This window comes from Heloderma suspectum, chromosome 2, assembly GCF_057233095.1.
Source record: "Heloderma suspectum isolate Gila_16-S chromosome 2, 16-S_ref, whole genome shotgun sequence".
In the NCBI taxonomy this organism is placed as follows: Eukaryota; Metazoa; Chordata; class Lepidosauria; order Squamata; family Helodermatidae; genus Heloderma; species Heloderma suspectum.
Genome location: NC_139459.1, coordinates 279053695 through 279079056, shown reverse-complemented (window position 1 = coordinate 279079056; position 25362 = coordinate 279053695). Strand labels below are relative to the sequence as shown.

Below are 25362 nucleotides of genomic sequence, written 5' to 3'. Positions count from 1 at the left end.
AAGCAGATTTAAAGAACCACGTGAAGACGGTTGGATGAGGATGGTGAAGGATTTGTTTATTTTTAATGCGTATAAGAGAAATAACTAATTCTAGGCAACAGCTGGGTTAACCGTTGGAGACTTAAGCAATAACAGGAGGCTATTCTTTGATGTAGGAGGCACTCCATGAGCTAATGCACACCAGTAGGGATGTATTTACATCCATTACCCATTGATTGCTTGCTAGTTGTCAGCTGTGCAGCACCTAGAATTAAAAAGAGACGGGAGGACAGTGGCAAGTGCTGCTACTATAAAGAGCTTCTGTTTTTCTGTATTGACCTGGCCCCTTAGGCAAAGTTACCTAATAAAGGAGATGCAGACCCAGAATCACCTCCTTTGCCATCACTGTTATTTCAAAATTCTGGGGAAATCCTCCTGGAGGATGCTGCTGTTCCCTCTATTTCCCATTGCTGGCTCTTGGATCTGAGCTAAGTGTCTTCTGGTTCCTGCCCTGTCTTGGTCTTGACAAATACTGCAGGGGACACAATGGTAGACTGCAAGCTCCAAGTGCTCTGATAAAGTCCTAGTGTAGATGGAACAGTACTCTATGCTCCCAGGGCAGAGCCTCCCTCCCAGGCTCCACACCTTCCATGAGGGATGGAAGACCTTGAAGAACAGTCTTTTGGCTTGAAGCATAACACCACTCCTTCCCCTCCTCCTCTCTTACAAGTCCCTCCAGGTGTGTTGATTGGGTGATCTGGGGATGCGAGACCCTGGTGTGGAGGGGGTCACTTCCAGGGGGGAAGGTTGCAGGTGCATGGATCTCAGGCTCCTGAGCCTCTCATCTGCTGGGCTTGGCCTGTGGCTCAGGCCTAGTCATGATGCTGGGGCCTGGGTTATCCTCCGGTGTTACTGGAATGACGGATCAGTCTTGCTCCTCTGCTTCTTCTCCACTGGGCTCACATAATAGGCATGTACCCTCACTTGTAGGCTGGGATGACAACCCACCTTGCTTTTCAACATGCAAAAGTTGCATCAAGTGGCTAAACTGCCCCCACCCCCCATCTTTAAGTCTAAGCTCCCCAAGTTGAAATCAGAACTTTGACTGTGGCCAGTGAATCTTAGGAAATGAAGGAAGGAAACTGCCCTGACTCATAGGATTAGGCATGGAGCCTCTAACCATCAGTATCAGTAGAGTGGGGAGGTCCCAGCCTTGGGCATGCCTTGTAGGGTTCCCCTCAGTGTTGAAGATAGCCTGCTGGTATGTCTACAATTCTCAAGTGGATATCTCTGAATATCCTTTCTATGCACCCAGTTCCCTGTTTCAAACTTAGCCTCGATTCTGGGTGATGATTATGTTGATCTACAAGCTTTATGCAGGATCCTGAGCTCTGTTGGCTGGCTGGCCTCTTTTGAAGACTGTTTGGCTTATTGGGAACAAGCTGCTGATGAAAGAACTCATCTGCATTTGCAACAAGACTAATAGTGTGTGTCGCAGTATGACCTAGTTGCTGCTGTACTGTAACGTCAGTATACCTGCCTACCCTCCATGTAGTCAGCTGGGCCTGTTGAAATAATACACAACAGCAGTCTCATTCTATCCCGCTATCCCCTGGAGCAGCACCTTAGTCGCCATGTCTAAATGTACGAAGATCTTTTAATACTTCCTCTTACAGAGATTAGCATTTGACTTTTATGTTCTTCCTTTAAAATATTAGACCCGTGAGATAGTGCAGATGGGGCCAGCTGAGCTCCTGTTCCTTTTGGAAGATCTGTGCCGAAAGCTGGAATGTATGTTGATACCAGCCCCTGCAAAGAGAGCCCCTTTCTTAAAGGTATGTACAAAAGAAGGAACAAGGCACTGTGTCTCTAAGTAGAGAGATGAAAAGAAGGAATTCATCTAAACAAAGAGTCCGTAAAAGGAAGAAGCAGGGGATTCTAGCGGTGCACAGATTTGTAAGGACTTTCAAGCCCATAGCCAGCTTGAATCCATGGGTAGTGTGAGACTGAGGTCACTGGAAAGCACAGGATGACTCTAGTGAATTATCTTGTTCCTTTTCTATGATGCACAACTCCTTCATACCCTTCACCCTCTGTAACTCTGATTTCCTTTGTCTTTGGAATGTTTTTAAGTTGTTTGTGGCTCAGTTATCTTAGGAAAAACAAAGACCTTCAGTAAATTGGAGGGGCCTGGTGACATCTGAATTGTCTGCATATTTGATGGTTTGAATACATGGGAGCTTTTTTCCATAGCATTCTGCTGACATTGGGAGACATTCGGGGCACTAAGTAATTATAAATAAAAAGCAGATTAAAGTGAATGAGATATTATGGATAATGAGGGCTCTGCTACATAATCTTGCCAGTGCAGCAACTTTTGTAAAACCTTTTTGGTAGGAAGGATGGAGTTAGTAGCATCATTTTGGTATTCTGGGAATGTGATGTTTATAATTGCCCCACACTACTGAGTGGATGACTATTTACACATCACAGTGGCAATTTCTGGGTTGTTTAACCCAGGAATTTCAGGGATGACAGCAGTACACAAGCTGTGTGCTCACCATTTCTGCTTTGAAGTAACGACTCAGGAACGCTCCATAAAAAAGCCTAACACCGTTCAGTTAACCTGTAACGCCAAACCTTATGCACGCTCTCCTACCCATTCCTCCTTCCCTTGTGCACTCTGATTCTCTCTACAGCTTTCCTGGTTTAAGAAACCATGGTTTGCCATTACATCTGAATTGGCAAACTATGATTTGATCAAACTAGAAATTCAGGTGGCTAATCAGAGCATGCAAGAAGGGGAGGGAGCCCACACCATATTTTTCCAAGTTTGTGCTCTTCAGAAAGTGACCCAATGATGTGCGCAGCTTTTCCTTGGCATCGGCCCTATCCTGTATCCAGTCTATATTTTAAACATTTTATGTTTGCTGAACATCCACCATTAGAACGCCTTTCACCTATGCTAAAGTGTGGCTGCTGCATAAAAATAACTTTGAACTATTAAGCAGTTTGGGGGGAAACCCTTGGATTTCCTACAGGGAAAAGGAAACAGAAATGTTGGATTCTCACATCTTTGTCAAAGAACATCTCAAGAAGTGATTGAGTATGCTGTTGACCTCTTAAAGCCACTGTGCAATCACATGGAAAATATGCACAACTACTTCCAGGTGAGAAAGCAAATTGTTTCTCTACATCAGCATGCGATGTGCCCTTTATAAATGTCAGGTGTTTGTTTTCATCATTAGTGTTCTGTGAAGTAGCTGGGCCATGATGTAACACATAGCCGCTTTTTACTTAATAGCTTGTTTTTCTCTTAAGGCACTGACTGCAGAGAACCATGGTGTGGTCGATGGGCCAGGGGTCAACATTCAGGAACACCAGCTAATGTCATCCTGTTACCAGCGGTTACTGCAAGTCTGTCACCGTCTGTTTGCTTGGTAAGTGTGTGGAATTACAAATATATGGGTGAGGGTAAAGCAACACTCTTATAATAGGCTCTCATTTTTCCTTTAAGCAAATCACCTATGGCATATGCTCAGCAATAGACTGCTCTAATGGGTCTTTGTCATAGAGCCATATCACAAGTCCTTTGTGCTTTAGGGTCCCCAACCTTTCTGGGTTAGTGGGCACATTTGGAATTTTGAGAGAGTGCTGTGGGTGCTCTAACAAAATGGCTGCCATAGGGGTGCGGTTGCCCATTCACAAAACACCCATTTCCCAAAGACAAACTGGTGATGCTAAAAGAAAAGTAATATGCCCAAGAACCTAAGTATAAGGCAAAGGTGTGGTCTGAGCTCCAAAACACAAAACCACTCCTCTGAAACCACAGTTTTCTGCTCCAACACCCATTTTCTAGGAGACAAACTGATGAGGCTCAGATCAAGAAACTTGGCCTGAGCAGAGGTGGTATCTGGGCCCCAAATGCCAAATCACATATTTACCCCCGAAATATCTATTTCACAGAAGGCAAACTGATGATACTCAGAGAAAGAACACACACACAAAACCACAAACATGTGCAAAACACACACCACACCACACCAAAGCAAGCAAGCCAGCTAAAACACACCACACCAAGCCTCCTCCCCCCAACTCAGGCAAAAGACACACACACAGCACAGGCAAAAGATCCTTCACTCCCTGCCATCCCCTCTAGCCTCCCAAGATGGTGTCCCACCCCCTAGCCTTCAAGGATGCTCCCCCTTACCTTCAGACCACCTTTTTCCTTTTTCTGGGAGGCTGGGCATGCTTCCAGATGAAGTGCTGAGCTCCAGACATCCACACTTTTTATTTTCTGGGGTCCACATGGGGCCCAGAGTCATTCTTGGAAATGAAGGTGGTGCTTGAGCCCAGCACATTGCTTTGCAACACACCAGCCCCCCAGTTACAAAATCATCATTGTCGTCGTCATCTTAAAAACAAAAAAAATCATGCGGGGCGGGGAGGCTGGAGGGTGCCATGGGAAGTGTCCACAGGTACATTGGTGCCTCCAGGCACCATGCTGGGGACCCTGGCCTTAATCTGTAAAAGTAAGCAAACGTGGGCTAGCCACCTGTGCAACCAGAGCTTATGGTCCTTTAGAGATGAGACCCAAGATGAGTTTTAGCTAGCATTCTTTGCACGAAAGACATACAAACTTGCAGAATTCTCATCTTTGTCTTTCCCATGCTAACTAGGCATTATAGCAAAAGGTGATTCTTGCCTTTTCTTTTCTCAGGAGTGGATTTTCTCAACACGAAAACCATAGCTTGCTGAAATCAGGTCTCTGTGTTCTTGCGCACAGGCTGAAGCCAGGGGAGAGAGAGCTCCCTCTTGAGGAACTGCTCAGGTAAGATAAAAAAAGAAGATACTCGGACACTTTTCCAAAAGGGGATAAAAGTAAAAGGAGAGATTCATAAACAGACTATGGGACTGGGTAGGAGAAACTGAACTTTATGTCTGTTATGCCTGCCAAAATACCAGCAATGCTATTTTCACACAGACAACTGCCTTTTCTTTCCCATGTACCCTACAGTCAGAGTTTCCAGTACTTACTGAACTTCCAGCACAGTGTTCCCACTATTTACTGTGCGTTGAGTCTTACGCAGCTTCTGCTTGTCATTGCTGAAAAATCTGTGGTCAACCTGAAAAACAATGAAATTGGTAATGTGTACAGACATTGCTTTTTTTGTTGTTGTATTGCATAGCTTTAATTTGTAGAAATCCTTTGCAGTTTTGAGAGCTATGTAGCATCGCTATCAGCAAACATATTGAAGAAGGCAAACTATGCTTTCAAGAAACAGAATGTCAGAAGATTTAATTTATGGGGGCTGGGGAATGCTGGGAGTTGTAGAACTTTTTTCTTTCTAAACATGTATAGCATTGCAGCCTGACTGGATGTTCTCTGAAAATAGGCAAGGCTCAAGTTTTCCCAAAATATGGGTCACAACCTGACTTCGACCCTTGACAAGTAATTATAGGATTATGGGTCTGCAGCTGCTGTGGGCCCAGTACCTAGTGCATTTTGGGCCCCCAGCAGAATGCAAGAAATGTGTATTTAAAGTTGGCACAAAATCACATTGCGCTTGGAACATGTAATCTATTCAGACATTGAAAACAACACATACTGGACAGTTGTGTGCCCTGAATAATGAAAAAAAAGCATGCCTTCGTTCCTTCCTTCTTTCACAGCTTCCATCACAAAACATTTCCTCTGCCAATCTTGGGTGCAGCCCAATGGAGGTCGTCAGAAGGGCACCCAGTTTAATGATGCTCTCCACACCCTCTTCTGGTAAGGATGGGCTTGTGCCTTCCTTCTTTTCAAAGTCATCTCCACTGCCACAAAAAGGCCACTATACAGCTGCTAATTCATTTCATTTGAAGGTATGCGCATTGAAAATTGCTCATTGCCAGCCACTGAGATTGTTTAAAACCTGGAACTCCTCTATTCTGCAGCATCATTCTGCTATCCTATTTCCTTACTCTGCATCCCTAACAGCATGGGAAATGTGATGGATGCCTCATTTTTTGATAGTCTCATATTATGTTTCTTTTTAACTTCTTTCTCTGTTACCAGCAGCCAATACTGTGTAGTCTCCAGCTCTTTACAAGTTAAATGGATGAATGGCCCTTCTTTCTCATCCCAATATTTGTTAAAGGAATATTCCTTTTTCTAGCTGGAATGTGAGCTTCGAAAGTACATTTGAGTTCCTGAAGCCAGTGTACTACCATAGCTCCAATCCAGTGTATCCTGTGGTGTCATTTTGTCCTCTTTTCTCACACTTCATCCTGAACAAACACTATGGGAAATATAGGAGCTCAGTGAGGAACTATTTATACACCACCAGGGAAAGGAGAAGTATTTAATGGAATCATGGTTTGTAATTCAGCTGAGATTGTAATTGAGCGACGTATATAATTATGAACGTTGATGGAGTAAGGGGAAAACATTACCTTCTATGCTTTCCCAATATATCAAGCCAAATCTAATATAGAGAAAAGTCTTAAAATAGGCTTTCTAATGCCATATGGAACTCTATAATTTTTGTGAACAATTGTTCCACACAGCATCTATATGGAGCACGCAGATAATGTGTTGAAAGCTATAGAAGACATTTCCAGCATTGGGATTCCAGAGCTGATTCGTTCTTCTAAAGATGGATACTCTTCCACTTACCCTACATTGACCAGGTAATGAAATCTATTAGTGGAGCTATTTACAGTTAGGGGTATACTTTACTTTGCCTTCCCCCAAGTCACATTCTGTACGGAAGAAGCCCACTTTGTATTCCAGTGTTAAATTACATAAGTAGCTTTCAAAAAAATTAAGGATGCATTGTTTGCATCCTTGCAGAATTCAAAATATTTCCTGAAGCGGCAAGGAAGGACCCATGGGTTTGGAGGATTAAGGTATCGGCAGAAGGACAGGGTACTTTTTAGGGCATTGAAGTCCTGACCACAGGACATACCTCCCAAGGACACCTTTGGTATCTGTGCTTACATATATTGCCTTCATACATTGTGCCTTCATATATTGAACACTTTAGGGCTGTGAAGTTGGCCATTGTAATTACTGGGGAAAAAACAAACACACACCAGATTTGATATAGAATACTTGCAGTATGGCTTTATTCTCATAAGACTTGAACTCTTAACCTAACCATATACTGATGAGTCACTGTGGCTCCGAGAAACTTGGTAGTAGTTAGTTCAACATGTCTCCAAATGGGCTGAAAGCAGTTTTAATTCCAAATTAACACTATGGCTGAGATCCAAAGTGCACTGGGGGTTTCCGTGAGCCTCAGTCCTGTCATAGCTTTTCACATCCCCATTCCAAAAGCTACTGCTGAAGGTCAGTGGATCCTCTGGAATGGCATTTGATGTGACCAAGGGGCTGGGGTCAGAAGGGAAAATGGGCGACCCCGCTGTTCATACACAGAAGTGCCTTAGGTGCATATACCAGGCTCTTGAGATCCTTGACCAATATGTCCTAGTTCTTGCATTAACAGATATGACTGCCAATGTACATCTTAACTAGGTTTATAAGTCTATCAATGGCTTATAAACCCAGTCCTTGTCCTAAATATTTTACTGTAAACTGAAGACATGAAAGTGTAGGAATACTGGAAAATTTAGGCTGTTCTTGACAAGATTTCCATCGCTGACTCTTAACACACCATTGCAAAAAAGACAGTTAGGGTGCAATCCTATGCATGTTTAGACAGAAAAGAAGTCCTACAACAGGCAGCATGGCTGGCTGGGGAATGCTGGCATTTGTAGGACTTTTTTCTATCTAAATATGCATAGGGTTGCGCTCCTAGCCTCACAGTGGTCAGTTGCAGCAAATACAGGTTTTCCTCCATGATTTTCACTCTTAGCTTATTGTCCTCATCATAATACCACACAGCTCGATTGTGTCTTTAAAGTTACCTTTGGATTTATTTATTTTTTACAATAGCCACTTTGAGATCTTTTCCATTGAACCATTCTCCAGAAATAACTCATCTTGGGAGGGCAGCCATTACATATAAAGGATACATAAATGCTTCAGAGAGGAATAATGCCACAAAATGCTGAGCATTAACCCACAATAGGGTGAATTTTGCTTTTCTTTTACCCCTCTCTTTTTCACCAGGCAAACTTTTCCCATGTTCTTTCGAGTGATGATGGCTCAGCTAGAGAGCTCGGTGAGAAGCATTTCTGCTGGGAGACCATCAGATTCCAGCCAGGTAAGTTGGCAGAATATATCTAAGGTTTCTGGCATGAAATCTGCATGCTGAGAAAAAGCATGAAAATGTCACAGCTTGGAGATAGTGTGTCCACTCTCATCACATGCTCCAGTCCTGAAATTTGGAGCTGATTCACAAATTTTAGAAAAATAAGTACCAAAGCTACCTGATTTTGAAGGGTAAGGTACACATGTAGCATCATCAATTGGAAAGGGCACGCATGTACATACCTTGCATTTAAATACAATAACATGAAAATGGCTATTGGGAAAAGATCAAGACATCAACTGTGTGTTTATTGTAGGGAAACCCCAGTCGTGCAAATGTGTCACTCATAATTGACCATGGCCTCATTCAAAAGTATCACTATCCTATGAATTAGTGTTACATGAATGAGCCTGGACAAGCTTTGAGCAAGCTCACTCCCCGCTCCTCTCTCTTCCTTCGGCATGGCTGTAAGGAGAGCAGAAGCTTTCATTTCCATTTTTAACTAACCACAGTTTAGTGTTATTCTGAACCAAGACAAACTGGTTATTCTTAGGTACGGTTTAGTGAAACAAGCAAATTTCAAACCTTGGTTTCTGAGGCTGGCTTGTTTCAGTAAACCACAGTCAAGACTAAACAACAGCTTGCATCTAAACTCTAATGTCAAACTGTCGTTAATTGAAGCAAAAGTTTCCAATCTCCTCATAGCCACAACAGTGGAGGAGAGGGAAGGGGGATGCCCATAAGCCAAAGCTCACTTAAGCTCATTCATGTAACAAGTGCTAAACCATAGCTTTTGATGATGTGTACAAACCAAGTCAGTGTATGTGTATGTTGCCATTTAAACTCGGGTACTTTTTGTATCTGGGTTTAAAAGATGAACTGTGAATTGGCTGTTAAGAGCACTGGAAGCTGTGCTGTTGTTGACTTTAATGGGATCAAAGTGAAAGCATTTGCTGTCATGAATTCTCCAGTAACCTCCAGAATCAAGTAAGCTTCAGAATCAAGCTCCAATAGGCTTCAGAATCAAACATTCAGATTCCACAAATGTACATAAATACTGTGTTGGAACCAGATTTTGTCATGCTTACTGCAGACCCATTGAAATCAATGGGACTAAATTAAGTCCCATTAATTTCAGTCCATCTGCTCTAAGCATGACAATATTTACATAGTTTTCATAATTTTAGTAGTTTAACCCACAATTAACCTATAGTGTCCAGGTTTGGACATCACGTAGCAACCGGGGGTTGAATATTCAAAAAGGCTGCAGAACGTGCCCAGCATGCACCACAGCAAATTGTAGATTAATTAACCCACGATTTGCCACCATGATGTGCAAACTGGGTCATAGTGATCGAAATAAGCTCCAATTGGAGGTTGCATATTCAAAATGGTAGTAGCACAATAGCCCATGGTTTGCCACTGTTATGTGTGAACAGGCCCTATCTCTGAAAACAGCAGAATGATGCCCAACTAAGGGTTTTCTATTGGCTCTACAGGTCCAGCTAGAGATGTTGCTACACTGGAACGTGGCTGTGCGGGATTTCCACATCCTTGTTAACCTAGTCAAAGTGAGCAGCCATCATATTAATCTCTTCTTTTTTATGAAATCATGACAGGCTAATATTTGCAATAATTCTTACACAGTGGATGCCATAGAGTTAACTATGCTGGCTTTTGACACTTGTAAGCTGCCTCAGGGGCTTAGTGTAATGTGTTGAAAGTTTCTTTCTATTCTGAATTCATCTTTTTTCTATTACATTGAACTGCATCATTTTTCTATTACATTTTCTATTACATTCTGTTGCATTACATCTTGTTTTAATAGGAAAGGGCAAATCTGATATTCTGATTTGTCTTGTTTTACACTATTCTAGATGCTTGATAGTATATGTCCTTTCTCTAAGGCCAACAAACCCAACCCTTTCACTTTTGAGAGACATTTTCTGAAAAATGGCTGCAGTAGCTATGCAGTTCAGCACATGGCCTTTAATTTGCTTGAGGAGAAACCTCAACAACTTTTATAAGCAAGTGTCTAGGTTTCATAATTGCAGAGGAACTGGGAAAAGTCTGAAAATTAAGGGAACCTGGGTGGGTTTCTGGTAGTCTGGCAGGGTGGGATCCCTTTGCATACCTTAGCTTCTAGTCTCTTCTTAAGACTCCCATCCCTATTCCCTGCCCATATAAATCTCCTCTACTTGCATTTTGATACAAACCAGTTCTTTCCTAATCATTGTCTAATGGACATAAAGAAAAATGTGGTTTGTAGCCACAGAACTGGACTTTAGCATGGCATTTCAGATTCCTTTGTTGTAGTATAATTTTCATGTACATGTCTTGTGATAAAATAATGCATGTTTTTCTGATGTTTTGTCACTTGAGTTTTTATAGCACTTCACCTGTCTAAAATAGACTTCCACTGCTATTAAATGTTCAGTAGCACAGCTTGTACCTTCAGTTTGGTATATAGTATGTCCAGATCAGTTAATTGCCTTCACGGCTGTGACAGTTTCCCAAAAGCAGCCCAACTCGTACTGAGAAGTGATATCTGACATTGCAAATGACCGTCAAGGTAATTTTTGGAGGATGGCATCCACCTACATCCTATCCTGCATACAATTGATCTGGCACGGGTGCCTTTCTTTTAACACGCTGACACCAGTTCAAGTAAAGAAAGAATATTGTGGCTGGCCTATATGGGAGAAGAAAGTGGGGCTTTGTGCCATCTATGTGTCCCACAAAGGAAGATAACTGGGTAGCATAAAACTTGTGATAACACTATTAGCTTCCAGCCCAAGAAGTTAAACAGTACCAATGTAATGACTGGGAAGGGAGCATAGTACCAGCTTCTCAGGAGGAGAGTTACTTTAACTAGCCGTTCTAATTTCTCATCATTCATGCACTGGACTTCTGCTCCCTCTCTCTTTCAACAGGTATTTGACAGTAGGCCTGTGCTCAGTGCTTGCCTGAAGGTGAGTGAAGGTTGCATTATACAAGACAGGAAATTCAGAACATTCTTGGAGTAGAGATTTGTTTTTACTGCCGTTACACCAGCCTCTTCACAGTAGTCAGCAGCTGTGTGTGTGATGATCCCACACTGTGTAACCCATTCACAGCTTGTCCACGTCTATGTAATTTCTGGGGGACCTGTTCACCACAGCATTCCCCAGGACAGAGCTGGAAATCATAGCCTTACAACGGCAGCCACTGTGCTGTGCTGAGAGGCTCATGCTTCCCTAGTTGTTGTTGCCCTTGCTGTTGTTGATTGCTGTGGGTTTTATTTATTTATATATCGTGCCAGAGCTGTTCCAGGTTAAACTGCTGCTGTCAAAAGCTAGAGGCAGTTCAAACATTTGGCTTCCCCAAAGATACTCTCTTTCAGTGCCAAAACACCCCAGCCAATCTAGGATTTCCACCAGTTTCCACTCCATGGCTTCAGTCTGACTCTGCACTGGTTGTCAGTAGCTATAATGGCAAGGCAGAGAGCATGGCACATCATTCAGTGAGAGGCTCTCGTTATGTGATCCTGGTGTATATATGAGGAAGCATCATGTCAATGCCTGAAATTACTGTCAAGTGGCTTAACCCACCCAAGCGGTCTCCTTTCTGCCCAAGTATTCGAGCTACTGGAGATAAAGTTCGTGGCAGACAGATCTTTTAATTAGATCTGTTGGTTCCAAGAGTAAGGCCAGAGATCTTGAACAGAATTCTCAGCATCCTCATGAAACTACAGTTTCCAATATTGTTTGGAGGGTCAATGGTAGTTAAAATGGTATGAAACTGATTTAAATTTGTTTTACATCAACAAATATCCTCTGAATGCTTATTTCTATTCTGACAGAGCTGGATTAATCAAAATTAAGGGGAAAATAACAGATATAAACTCTTCTCTAAGGAAGTGTTTATTTGATTGTGTGAAATTTGAACTAACGCATTGCGTGTGCTTGACCTCTTTGAATCATGCCTCAGGGCTTCTTCATAGACCACATACTGATTTTTGTCAGAAATGGCCACATTTTCCACCTTTTTCCTTGGCAGTATGGTCGTCTGTTCGTGGAAACATTCCTGAAGCTTGGCATGCCCCTCCTGGACTGCAGCTTTAAAAAGCACAGGGTAAGAAACCAGGGACAGGGCTGTCTTTTCATTGCTGTGGGAATGGACTGACATGGCTGCCCTTCTGAGCATGGAGTACAATGGCTCCGTGTGCATGAAGCCACAGCAGAAATGGGGAGAAAACATTAGGTAAAACGGAGTAGATCCAAGAACTGAACAGTGCGAGCATGGAACAAATATTTGTCTTAGCGGCACTTTCTTCCTAATCTGCCAAGACCCAGAGCATGGGGCCATGATTGGACAGTACCCCATTCAAGGGCTACTTCCCACGTTCCTTTTTTTAGGTGTACATGTAAGACGTTTTAAGGTCAGCATATGGCAAATATATGTGTATTACATATACACTTGTCAGAGAGTCAAGATGGACTGCAACTCCTCCTTTAGTGTGCACTTAGTGGCATGCCTGGGTTTAGTGGGGTCACGAAGAGTCGGACACGACTGAACAACAACAACAACAAAATACGTGAAGCAGGATGCTAACTGTTTCAGTATAACTTACTGAGTAAAAAAATAGAACCCTGAGTTACAGTCACCCAATAGGTGGCAGATTTGAACAGACTTGTAAATTATCTTCTTTGGGTTTGCAGGAGGATGTGCAGAGCTTGCTGAGAACCTTGCAGCTGAGCACCAGACAACTTCATCACATGTGTGGCCATTCCAAGGTAAAGAAAGCTACAAACAGGGTGTTGTCTTTTGAATTCATTGAATCTGGTTAATCTGCATTGGTTTCAATGCCCTGGTTTGTCAATCACCCCAACAACCCACCCTTGCCAGGTTCACACATAACAACAAGCCATGTGACAAGCCCACCCCTCCGCCGTGGTTTGAATATTCAGAATGCCAGCCATGCCACCGCAAGAAGCCCCACGCGGAAATTCATCCATGGTGGCTTCTTGTTACGTGCAAACTGGGCCTCTTTCCCTATCGAGTTATTTTCCCCTTCCTATTTCAGAGTTTATTTGTAGTGAGCTAGGGTTACAATTATGGGCTGGAAACATCCAAATTGTCCTCCAGTCATTCGTACTATATCAGTTCCTGTCCATGCGTAATAATGGGGGCCAGACTAACAGTCTCAGAGGCCAGCATAACACGTTGTAAGGCTAAACTGTTGTCACCTGTGTTTTGCTGCTGCTGCTGTTTTTTAATTATGAGTATTATTATTTATTCAACTCTGATCAACTTAAGGCTGTAGGTGTCATGGCATGGCAATATCCAGAACCCACCCTTGCCCCCACCCCCTTGATGGCCTGCTGCTAAGTCCTGTTGCTACAGGTTGTTCCTCAACATTCTTCTTTTGCTTCTGGAGTTGTCAACAGGGCAGGCGAGGGAGAAGGCCTCCCTCCGAGGAATGACAAAGTTTGCCACCAGTTACAATTCCAATAGCACTTTAAGTGTACATGTTATGATCCTTATACTGTTCAGTTATCAGAACAACCATTCTCAAGTACATCAGTATTCCCATCATGTAGACTGCAGAGCAGAGGCTGAGACACAAAAACTTTCTGAAGGCCACTCAGTGCATTCGTAAAACAGGATTTGAACCCAGATTTCCTATATTCAGATCCAGTACCCCTTATACTGAACAATACTGATTACGTACTGTAAAGGCTACAGAGAAGGGTCAATGGTAACTTCATCGTATGCTTTTCTTCCACATGTAGATTCGCCAAGACACAGGACTCACGAGCCATGTGCCTCTACTAAAGAAGTCCCTTGAGCTATTTGTATACCGCGTGAAAGCAATGCTGGCTCTCAATCACTGCCAGGAGGCTTTCTGGGTGGGCATCCTCAAAAATAGAGACCTGCAGGTGAGCATATGCCCATGGAAGGCACTGCTTTGTGTCTCATAAATGGCTTATTGACTGAGCTTGGTATAATCTTAATGGACGTTAAGGACTGGAAAACTAGCAGCCCAACCCATGTAGATTGACTCAGAATTAGGCCTTGCTGAATTCAGTGAGAGCTATTCCCATATAAATAATATTTAAATATGCGTAAGATTGCAGCTTTACTCAGATGCCATTTTAAAAAGCTGAAGGAGTATCACAAGCAAGCTCTGTGCAGTGAAGAAGTGCCAAAGTTAAAATTGTTTGCACAAGATGACCAGTATGTTGTACTGACCTGGGCTCCTCCTGTTTCATCCAGACTGCAGAGGATGTCATAGCATTTTTCTTCGTTCTCTCTATAGTAAAAAGAAAGGTTGCTATTAACCAATGGAATAACTTTCAAATTATTTCCATGGAGACACTGTAAATGCTTCTGTGCTCCAGGAAATTACTTTCTTCTGAAAGCCAGTACTAACAGTTTACTGATAACTTGAATAGTCCCTTCAGTGGAATTACATCATATTAACTAGTGAGCAATTCACCCATAGTATCTCTGACTGCAGTAGAATTCAGCCCAAATCTTATTTGTTTATTTAAAAATATTTAAATCCTACCTTTCCAATAGAATGTTCAGGACAGCTCACAACAGAGCATTAAAATGCAACAAGAGACAAATCAGTAATAAGTTGTTGTTGTTGTTCAGTCGTGTCCGACTCTTCGTGACCCCATGGACCACAGCACGCCAGGCCTTCCTGTCCTACAGTAATAAGTAGTAACAGCTAAAAAAGAAGGCAGAGACAGCAGGTAAAATAGCTTTAAAATCAGAGATTTATATGCCAGGAGAGCAAAAATTAACGAATGCCTGTCTAAAAAGGAAGGTCTTCAAAGAGCAGCATAAGGTCATAGGAGGGGGAGAGAGATAGTAGGTAGGGAGTTCCAGAGCCTAGATGCAGCCACCAAAAGGGCCCTCTCCTGCATCCTAGTCAAGCACATATTAGATGCTGACAGGGTAGCCTCTGCAGAAAATCTTAATACATGGATGGGTTCATATGAAAAGGCAGTCTTTCAAGTATCCTAATCCTACATTGTATAGGGCTTTAACAGGGCAATCCCACCTCCTGATTCAGAGTACTCTGACATATCCTAAGCACTCCCAGTGCAATTCCATCAGGGCAGAAGAGAGGCAGTGGGAGGGGGGCTTTTTTATAAAAGTGCAAGCAATGGGAGGGAAATTATTAGCTCCAGCACTGGCGTAAATTGTCCCTTGTGTTTCATAGAATCATAGGGCTGGAAGGGGCCTACAGGACCATCGAGTCCAACCTCCTGCTCAGTGCAAGAAGCCTGATTCCCAGGCAGTCTCCCATCCAAGCACTAACCAGGGCTGCCCTTGCTTAACTTACGAGATCAGGTGCATCCAGCCCTTTGTCAGGCTGAAATGCAGAGCAACTTGTGCTGAAGGTCTTTGTAAGTGGGATCACTGAACAGCTCCTCACACCATTGTGCATATGTATCATGGGGACTCCCGAGTTCCATTTCTGAGGTTTATTGTGTCCATTCTAGGGAGAAGAGATCCTCTCACAGGCATCCCAAGCAAGTGAGATGGAGGAGGAGGAGGAGGTTTCCCTGCTCCAAAGAGAGGATCCTGTAGAGGTATTTCTCTAAAAGCAGAGTACCTGCTGTGGTGGTGTTTTTAAAGCATCTGTTGTACCCTGCACTTGGGTGAGGGCAGGATGATCAGCGAATGCAAAACTGTAAGATGTCTTTACTGCAGTTGTAACCTGAGCACTGCAGCCTAGAATCAAAGTGCTGCTGCTGTACTCACACTAACACCTTTTTCACAAAATGAAACGCAGCATCTAGGTGGGGGTCAGCTAACATATGGACACAGGCAGGCGATTCCTTTCTTGGAAAGGCAACAATTCCACCTTTCTCTGTTGGGTGGGAAGAACTAACAAAGATATGAATGTGTGACCAAATTCCAGCTCTTTCACCCCATCTGTTTTAAGAATCCCAGGTATAGTAATTGTCTTAAAGAGTAATTGATCCTGTTGCCTAGCAAAATCTCCCATACAGTCTTGCTCTGTGTTTGGGACTTTTGGCTGTTGGCACTGCTTATTAATTCACTTTGATTTGGAAAAGGATCCAGCAAACAGGTGGACAGGGAGAGAGAAGCAGTGACTACTTAGACCACTGCTGCTTCTTGCCTCTCTTCTTTGTGCGTCTGATTTGCCCTGTGCAAAAATCACGTGAACTTTCTGCCAAGATGAGCAGTTTTGCAGATTTGGGCAAACCCTTCACAGTAAGGGAGGCCTTCAGTTGTGACTCCTAAAAAAGCAGAATCTAGCAGTGTGTACTAGCAGTTGCTAAGGAGCTGCCTTAACTGTCAATACAGCAACTTCTTCAGACAGGCTTTAAAATGTTCCTGCTAACCAGGAACAACTCCTTTCACTGCTTGAATCCCAACACTTAGGGACTCGCTGGAAAGTTCCTTATCCAAGGCTGCTTCCACACTAGGTGTTTCGTGTGGCATTGCAATGCCTCGTTCACTCACATTTTACAGAGGTTCTACATTTATTTATTTCATTTCTATACCGCCCAATAGCAGAAGCTCTCTGGGCGGTTCACAAAAATTAAATGTCATCCATTTGTAATCCTCCCATGTTTCCTGGTGCTGCTTCTGACTTTTTTCCTACCACAGAAAGTCAGTTTTCTTGAGACGGATGGAAGAGTAGTGCAATCCCCACAGGTGTAGGTGCCCTTAGCCCTACTGTTATTTTTTTTAAGAGGCATGGCTTTGACATGGACATATCAAGCAGTTGAACCTATCCCAACCTAACATACGTTCACTATCATCTTTACTGCAGACACTATTTTATAACCCTGTTTTTTCCCATAATTTTAATGAGTGCTAAAATGCTTTTCCAGCTACAATTTAAATTCAAGTCAACAGCATGGCCCAGCCAGTTTGTATGGCAATATTTTAGAAAAGCTGATGAATCAATTGACCTGGTTTGCACAATCAAAATAAGCCATGGTGACTTTTTTAAATTGTGGTGTCTGCTGGGCACAATTTCCATAATCATCCCCACACGTGGTTTGTCGTGTTTTCCAAACCTGGGCAGCATGCCTTGCTGAAGGGGGAAGCAACCCTCCAATCACCCATAGTTAAACCACAGTGACTTATTTTGATTGTGCAAACTGGTGTATATGCTCTATTTCCCCTAATCTTAATTGCTTGAAATATATATCTTCTTACCCCAGGAGGAAAAGGAGGAGGAAGATTCAGAGAGTGAAGGTAGGATGGATCCTAAAGACAGTGATGAAGACAGCTCTGATTAGAATGGATTATATTGCTGGATTAACTCTTCATGGAACTTGTAAGATGAAACAAAGTTGATGAGACCATATGTGTTGAAACCTTTGTGCTCTGATGAGTTTGTAAGTTGTGTCCAGGCAGTGCTTAAGGAGGGTGAATTATAGCCTGAACTTTAGAGAGTGTGATTTGATTGTCTTTAAATATTCAACTCTTCATCTCTAGAGCAGTTTTCATCTTGAAAAACAAAACATTAAGCACTTTCCCCCACCCCTTGCCTCCGAATCCATCTTCCTTTTCCTACATCATATGTCTTGCTCCCTATCCACACCTAACCTTTCTCCACTACCCCATGATATCTAAAAACAAAACTTTAAAAAAACTTGGGACAATAAGAAGTTGTTTTTAAGAGATTTAGGGTACAGGGTTGCCAGAAGCTTTTTGCCCTTTAATTATCTTTAATTAACAGAATATATTTTGTGTGAAGCCCAGCCACATTTAAGAATTCCTATGGCTCTGGTCTTTACTGGGAGATGGTGTTACGTTGGCCTTCTGTTGGCAGCAGAAAACACCCCAACATGACAGTTGAGAAACTGCTGCTCATACTTAACTTGAGATCCCAAGCAAGCACCAATTAAGTGTAATGTTTGCTGAACTGGGATGAATTTAAAGCTTAAAAACAAGCATCAAGTTAAAGTGGTGTTGAAAGTTCTGAACAAGTGTACTTTGGGACTGTTAAATAAAGTTTTGTTTGTCTGTATCCCATTTTGGTAGGATTGGAACAATGGCTCTCAGAATAAAACCAAGTCCTAATTTCCACCCCTAACACAGGTCCCTTTATATTTCAATCAATGGCACTTTTATTTTTGACCACAATCCAAAGCAGACTTGTGTGTTTAAAAGCAGACTCTTGAAATTAATGGGCTGAAGTGTGCCCAACTCTGACTTGGATTGTGGCTTTTGTATGTATGCACTTTTAGGATGAAATGTCCTGCTTTAAAATATTCTTCTGTAAACCATTTATTTGGGAACATGAGCTAAAATGTTCATTTCTATTACCTACTTCTGTTCATTACAAGATTCCAGTGCTAGTTTGCACAAATAGAGTGTTGTAGTTTGTGGGGTTTGTGCTAGATGTAAGGAATATATATTCATATCTTTGGGGTTTTAGTCACAAATATATTAAATAAAGTGGGAAAGTCTACCATTGCTATGTGCATTGTCAAATCTATACAGTTCTATGGAGTCACTAATGGCATATCTGGAAATTTATTGCATCTTCGGTTTTTATTTCTATTCCTCTCCCACCCACCCCCTGCACATTCAAGACTGATGTGGCATGCAGCCTATAAGCATTAAAACTTTGCATTGTCGTATTGGTTGAGTTGCATAGCATCATCATGTCTACACACATTGAAAAAATGTACTCTGTCTTAAATTGCCTGGCTGCCTTTATTCTTTTTTAATGCTTTGAGGTTGTGTGCCTGTATGTGCAAATTGCATTCCACAGTAGCACCTCTTTGCCATGTCACACCTTTAATACCACTGCAGTGACTGCAAATATGAGAGGTAAGATAGAAAACATACCTTTGAAAAACTTACCAGCATTTCTCTCTCCCAACCCATTGGGATTTACCTCCCTATTCATTAGCACACCCACCATCAGTTAATTCACAGAAACAAGCATTCTTCATTTCATTTCTCCAGTCTTGCAAATGCTGCCATGAGCTCTATTTTATGCCACATGCAAGTAGCTTTCCAGAGCTTGAAAAAAGGTGGGTAGGATATGAACACGCACAAAGTTCCATTAATTGGGGGGGGGGGTGTTATCTCTCACTTTTAACTCTTTCCATATTGCAGAGGTCTCACTGGGATTTGTATTAGTCTATGACAAGGTAGTAATTTTACATATGGGCAAGCCTACTCCCCTCCCAGGCAATCCTACCCTGAAAGTCCCTTTGGCTCTTACCTAAACCTTAATTGCTTCAGCTTTTAGTGCTTCGTGGCAGGTGGATGGAAGTTTCCTATCTCACAGTAGCTCTGAGGGAAAGGATATGTGTGTCATAAGCTTTATTTAAGCCCAAAGAAGAATCAACTCCACAGTGTAAAAATGGCATGCAACTGGTCCAGCAGTTGTACTAGCATTTGCATATATAACTTCAGAGCTATGGAAAAGAAGAATATTTGGACAGCCACAACATGAAAAAATATTATAGCCCAAGTATTAAACAATATTAGGAAATGTCCTCAGCCCTTTTCTTAAATGATCAAGTTAAGCAGCATGAATATATTTGAAACTGAGTTGAGATTTTTAAAAAGTATAAGTTTAAAAAGCATAAGAATAAGCATAAAAATTGCATTCCTCTGGGACAATATTTCCCTCTTACAGGCTTTGGGTGATAGACCTGTCTTTGTTTATAGGCATCCACAGCCCCTTAATCTAAAAGAGCTACTCATCAAGAGGCCACATAACAGAAATACAAACATAGGAACCAGACCTGCAACAAACTACAGTGTGAACTTGCTGCATTAGAACTTACCAAGACATTTCATTCTATTTACTTAGGCTTGAATATAGACAATGGTTTCCTCTTCACTTATAGATGTTAACACAATTATCTGCTTTGTTCTGTTTCACAAAGTACTGCTATTATAAATTATCACTGTGCTTATCTTGTATACATTTAAACTTTACACACAACTTGCTCTGTGGGAAAGAAGGAGGGAGGCAGAAGCAGGCAAAGGGAACATCGGGGCCTGCTCCCTTTGGACTCCCCACCCCACTAGAGATGAGAGGTGGGGAAGCAGGGCCATTTCACCAGCCCTGCTGACAGCCTACTTAAGTTTTTCCTCTTCCCTCCACATCCGTTTTCCTTGTGTTTTATAAGCCTGCGGGCAGGGACTGTTGTCTTCATTGGATTGATGGAAAGCTGCATCAGGTATCTTTCTTGGGCTGAGGACTGGGATAAAAATACTGTAAATAAACATAGGCACAATTTTTGCATGGCATGGCAATTTGACCCCACTGTTTACCATTCCCCACTATACCTGTGCGTGTAAGTTCATAAATCTGATGAAGAGGACTCTTGTCCACTACTGTTACACCATAATCAGTTGTCTTTATGATAGACTTGTTTTAGAGGCAACTGATTAATACTCCATCAGCTACCCTTCTGAATCAGCCTTGATCAGCCTTCCCAAACTTGGTGTCGTCCAGCTGTCTTGGACTACAATGATGGGAACTGTAGTTTCAACCCATCTGGAGAGCAGCAGATTAGGGAAAGCTGTACTCAATAAACACTGGCTCTTTTAAAGCCATCTGTAGTTCGTTTGGAATTAAAGCATTTTTAAAAAAAAAAAATTTAAAGGCACAATCTTATGGATGTTTAGACAGGAAAAAAAAGTCCTACAACTCCCAGCATCCCCCAGCCAGCATGGCTAGCTGGGGCATGCTGGGAGTTGTAGGACTTCTGCCTAAACACCCATAGGGTCGCGCCCTAAATCGATTATCGCCGCCCCTGCGCGCTAAGCAGCGCCGACTGCAAGACGGGAGAGGCAGGCACCCCCTCCCGTCGCACGACGTCAGCGCCACGAGCCGCACCTAACGCGTCTCCGTCCCTCAAGCGAGCCTCGGCAGCCAATAGCGGTGCCGACGCCATAACGCAGCAGTGCCGCGCAGGCTCGGGGGGGGGGGCCGAAAAGGGGAGCGCAGGCGCGGTGCTCGGCCTGCGAGCGAAGGGGCCACCCTGGGAGGCTGGCAGGGCGGTGTGCGCAGGCGCGGCGCTTTACGGGTTGGGGGCTGCTCCCAGCTGGCGGTCATGTCGGTGCAAGAGGACCCGGTGCAGCGCGAGATCCATCAGGACTGGGCCAACCGCGAGTACATCGAAGTGATCACCAGCTCCATCAAGAAGATCGCCGACTTCCTCAACTCCTTCGGTACGGGCTGCCGGCGCCGCCCTGGCCTCTTTCCTCTGAGGGCGGGGGGTCGATATCCACCGGGGGGGGGGCTGGCCGGGGACCCTCCCGCCCCCTCACCTCTTTCTCCTTCTTCTCCCCACGCCCCTTGCAGATATGTCCTGCCGCTCCCGCCTGGCCACGCTCAATGAGAAGCTGACGGCGCTGGAGAGGCGGATCGAGTACATCGAGGCCCGGGTGAGGCTTCTCCCTTGTCTGCGTCCCGTGAGAGAGGCTGCTAGGGGGACCCCACGACCCCCACACACCCTTCCCTTCCCTTCCCCACTCCGCTTGTCGGCAGCGCGGCCCCCCAGCCTTGCTCCGCGGGGTGCTACTGACGCACGCGGGCCACCTTTTTCTTTTGTGGACTCCTTGACTCACGGGGGCTGGGCTTAATGCCCCCTCGCCGCACCTTTAGATTGAGCAGGATCAAATGACAGCGCTTGAGCTGCATCACGTCAGGCTCCACGGGGCTATTGTGTGCTTGAATAGCTCCTTCCCCAACACACACACACGTGTATAAGTTTTTTTAAAGCTGTCTGTACATGGAAAGCTAGCATGTCAGGGGAAAGGTATGCTTTAAAATTAATACAGATGTTGTGACACAGGTTTTCGTTGGCCGGAGCCTGATTCATTGGGCAAATTGGGCTCTGGCCCAGAAAAGCGTGCACTACAGTATGTTAGGTTTTAAGGCACCAGAAGACACTTTGATCTTTCTCGATGTGTGCACGCTGTATAACATATCGATACTTCTCCTGCGCTAACACTACATACCCTTTTCCTGAAGAATAGCAAGTGTAAAATCCATCTAAGTCCTACTTAGAGTATACCCACTGAAATTAATGTGATTGAAGTTAGTCATGACTAACAATTCATTTTGATGGGTCTACTCCAAGTAGAACTTATGTTGGATTTGTCCCCAAGTCTCCCACGTTGGTTTGCCATTTCTTTAGAAGATGGGCACATTCATAGAACAAATACCTTGACTCAAATGCCCTTACCATCAAGGAGGATGTGTTCATCTTTATGTCTCCTTTCGCCTTATACTGCTTATGTCTTCAATTACTTTCAATTTTCACCATTGTAGATTTTCACAAATTAGCTAGGTGAGCATTTTCCCAGTAAGCTGAGGAAGAGAAACTGTGTCAGAATGTTGTGGAATATATTGGACTTCGGCTGTGCTGCCACACAAAGGATAGCTCTAGATCCTGTACTGAGCACTTTGTATTAGGGTTCTGAAGCATTTTGGATTGCAGAAAGAGTATGTTCCTAATCCTAACACCCTGATTCTCTAGCTACAATTGGGACAATGACTGGCTTATATTTACATCCTCTTAGGGCCAGTTACTATTATGTGTGTTCAGATATATAGTCCACCCATTATACACTTCAAAAAATAGAAATCAGATCAAATTGTTCCCACCACTCTGCTGGTTTAACCCTAGCACCTGACAGACAACACCCAAAGATCACATCTTACAGCTGTTCCAGAAGATGCTGAAGCTTAGACTGTGAGGAAAAGGAGTTTAATTATGGGGGTGGGGGGCAGGAGGAGCTGTTGAGAATGCCCTTCTCACATACCTGTCTGTCACGTTCTGGGATAAAGATGGTCTCACCGAGAGGATGAATTCAATGATAGTACTGGGATAAGGGAAGGAGGCAAATCCTAAGGCAGTGGTGGGCAGAAGGTAGGTTGGGACCTCCTTGTAAATCTCCAGCTGATTTGCGGTACACCAGCAAGCGTTTCTGACTCCCAAAGGTTTACAAATATCTACAACAAAAAGCTTCCCCCCCCCCCCAAATTGGACAAAAAGGCTTGGGAGAAAACAGTAGTGGATTTGTATGCAAGCTCCAGTTCTGGGACTGAAAACAAATTCCTGGGCTGCGTATGCGCTCTGAGGCACCTTGTTCTGCAAATCTTATGTCCATCTTCCCCAGCCACTGTTTTGCACCTGGCCCTGGTTGGTAAGCGTCGGGGTTCTAGTGAAAAACAAAGTTAATCTCGTAAGCCTCGAGTCTGGCCACCCCTTCTGTAAGGTATGTACAGCTCATAGTTTTATCAGTGGAGATTTGAAACCACTACCTGAAATTGTCCTTGAAAGATGAGTCAGTCCATTCAGATGTGGGAGCACTAGTGTAACCCATGATAGTGGGAGCATTTCTGTGTTCCCTTCATAGGACCCTGGGATCCACATTCTTCAGTAGCTGAAGCTTCCAAACACTCTTCACAAATGGCCCATGGAAACTGTCACGGACCAAGTTTTGCCCATGTTTCTTAGAACATCAGTGTTTCTTGCTTCCCAGTGGATACAGTAGCAGAATGCATTGTTAGTGTTTTCTGGTAATTTTTAGGTGCATTGGGTTGTGCCTTTCTTAGCAGCCTCTGTGATGGTTTAAAGTAGCAGTGGGCAACTTGTGGCCCACCAGATTTTTGTCCTGCAACTTGCATCAATGCTAGCCGGTGTTGATGGATGATGGGATTGTAGGCAAAAACATCTGGAGGGCCACAAGTTGCCCACCCCGATTGAAAAGCTGTTGGGATGGGGTATTAAATTAACTGTGAGTGTAGCTCTTGCCTAGCCTTGCCACATTTCACCCACAAGACATTATTGTGCATGGCTGATATACCCTATGTGGAAGAAGAGGCTGTTGGCAGCAAATGCACACACTCACTGCCAACATTCTGTTTTGGCCAGCAACAGAATGGAACAGGAAAGGATGCTGTTCCTCACCCCAGGCATGCATGAAGTAGGATAAAAAGCAAAAACAGAATGCGCCTACCTAGAGCAGCAGTTACCGCCTCTGAGTGAGTAGCTTACAGTGCAGCCCTACACGTCTACTCAGAAGTATGGGACTTACTCCCTGGAAAGTGTGCATAGGATCGCAGCCTTAAGCAAATGCACAAGAATTACTGAAGGTTTGGATTCTTATAAGAAGGTCTGTCCAGCAGCACCCTCCAAACAGGTTCTCTGTGGTCAGGTCTTTCCTGTTCCCATATTCCTTTCCTTGGAAACTGTCATGGACCAAGTTTTGCCCATGTTTCTTAGAACATCAGTATTTCTTGCTTCCCAGTGGATACAGTAGCAGAAAGCCAGGACCAGAAAAAGTGTCCTTGGGAAAGGTCTATCTTTCCCAGTCCCCTGTGAAGCCTTACCACAAATCCAGACACAGCCCTTGCTGTATCTGGTGTTTTCCCAAAGTAACCCATACAATTCCTTGCATGTTCTTAGACATTAGGTCTCCTCGTCCCCTTCCCCAGAAACTGTGTTCCAAGGTAAGCAAGCTCTCTTCTTTCTCTTGGCAGGTAACAAAAGGTGAAACGCTGACATAGGTGTGCCGGAGGCTGGCAGGGAGCCAGCCTGGAAAAGAATGTGCAGCTGTTTACAAAGCTGATGATCAGACATCAAATTCTTCATTTCTTAATATGGATGAGAGTTATGCTTGTTTCTGCCCTTTGGGAAGCTGCGTCCCCCATTTGGAGCCTGTGACTTTGTGTGGGTGATTCCAGCTGAAACTGCTAAATTGTACATGAGCATGTTTAATTGTGTGGTTTTATACAAGTATATTCATGCCCTTTTTCCCCCATGTACTTGCAAAGCCCTCTTGCTTTGCAGCAACAGGATCTGTACGGAACCAAATCTTAGTTTCTGGGAACACAATTTCATTTTTATTTTTTTAAGGAACTAAACAAATCAGGATGTTGGGACTGTCCATAATGGGCCGCTTTAGTAGCAGTTTCAATATACATAGTAAGCATCCTGCAGCTAGCTTGTGTTGCTGTAAGGTATCAAGTAACCCATTTTGCTGCAGTTGCCCGATGGATAAATGTGCAGTATGTATGGCGGGAGGAGGGGTGGGGGAGAAGATCATGTGCCAAGGGAGGGAGTGGCTCAGTTTTCTAAGTATTTTGTATTCTCTGGTGTAACTTGGGGTGTCTTTTCCATTTGTGTTTCAACAATAAAACCACCTCTGCTTCACA

The 25362-nt window shown here is 43.5% G+C and overlaps 2 protein-coding genes and 1 long non-coding RNA gene across 5 annotated transcripts in view; 2 read left to right on the top strand and 1 right to left on the bottom strand.

Annotated features, from left to right (window-relative positions):
• FANCD2 (FA complementation group D2) overlaps nucleotides 1-18872 on the top strand; it is a 57220-nt gene extending 38348 nt beyond the window's left edge. The window contains exons 30-44 of one of the 2 annotated variants that reach the window (XM_084839535.1): nucleotides 1698-1814; nucleotides 3021-3149; nucleotides 3301-3419; nucleotides 4700-4810; nucleotides 4997-5124; nucleotides 5653-5752; nucleotides 6529-6651; nucleotides 8096-8189; nucleotides 9677-9748; nucleotides 11111-11149; nucleotides 12216-12290; nucleotides 12878-12952; nucleotides 13952-14098; nucleotides 15677-15766; nucleotides 17378-18872. In XM_084839535.1, coding sequence (XP_084695661.1) covers nucleotides 1698-1814; nucleotides 3021-3149; nucleotides 3301-3419; nucleotides 4700-4810; nucleotides 4997-5124; nucleotides 5653-5752; nucleotides 6529-6651; nucleotides 8096-8189; nucleotides 9677-9748; nucleotides 11111-11149; nucleotides 12216-12290; nucleotides 12878-12952; nucleotides 13952-14098; nucleotides 15677-15766; nucleotides 17378-17455 — 1497 coding nt within the window. In that variant the 3' untranslated portion in view covers nucleotides 17456-18872. The remainder of the gene's footprint in view (nucleotides 1-1697; nucleotides 1815-3020; nucleotides 3150-3300; nucleotides 3420-4699; nucleotides 4811-4996; nucleotides 5125-5652; nucleotides 5753-6528; nucleotides 6652-8095; nucleotides 8190-9676; nucleotides 9749-11110; nucleotides 11150-12215; nucleotides 12291-12877; nucleotides 12953-13951; nucleotides 14099-15676; nucleotides 15767-17377) is intronic. The other variant, XM_084839536.1, reaches the window with a different exon arrangement.
• Nucleotides 37-21716, bottom strand: LOC146354680 (uncharacterized). Its single transcript, XR_014788467.1, has 8 exons — nucleotides 21465-21716; nucleotides 19399-19469; nucleotides 14731-14895; nucleotides 14412-14472; nucleotides 5017-5105; nucleotides 4685-4802; nucleotides 4190-4503; nucleotides 37-244 (listed from the first exon to the last, which is right to left on the bottom strand). It is a non-coding gene; the product is annotated as an uncharacterized LOC146354680 (long non-coding RNA).
• On the top strand, nucleotides 21199-25362 carry BRK1 (BRICK1 subunit of SCAR/WAVE actin nucleating complex). Of its 2 annotated transcripts, XM_084839562.1 has the most exons (4): nucleotides 21199-21365; nucleotides 21499-21581; nucleotides 23322-23420; nucleotides 24688-25362. In XM_084839562.1, exons 1-4 carry the CDS (start codon nucleotides 21248-21250, stop codon nucleotides 24712-24714), a joined length of 327 nt encoding a protein of 108 aa, XP_084695688.1. In that variant the 5' UTR covers nucleotides 21199-21247; the 3' UTR covers nucleotides 24715-25362. The 2 variants fall into 2 exon arrangements, with proteins under 2 accessions (XP_084695688.1, XP_084695689.1); XM_084839563.1 differs by lacking the exon at nucleotides 23322-23420.

What these genes read in the sequence shown, in the direction of transcription:
- BRK1 (XM_084839562.1), top strand. Translation starts at nt 21,248, where the DNA reads ATGTCGGTGCAAGAGGACCCGGTGCAGCGCGAGATCCATCAGGACTGG. An exon ending in CGACTTCCTCAACTCCTTCG is followed by an intron (nt 21,366 to 21,498) that starts GTACGGGCTGCC and finishes CGCCCCTTGCAG; the next exon opens with ATATGTCCTGCCGCTCCCGC. An exon ending in CTGGCCACCCCTTCTGTAAG is followed by an intron (nt 23,421 to 24,687) that starts GTATGTACAGCT and finishes TTCTCTTGGCAG; the next exon opens with GTAACAAAAGGTGAAACGCT.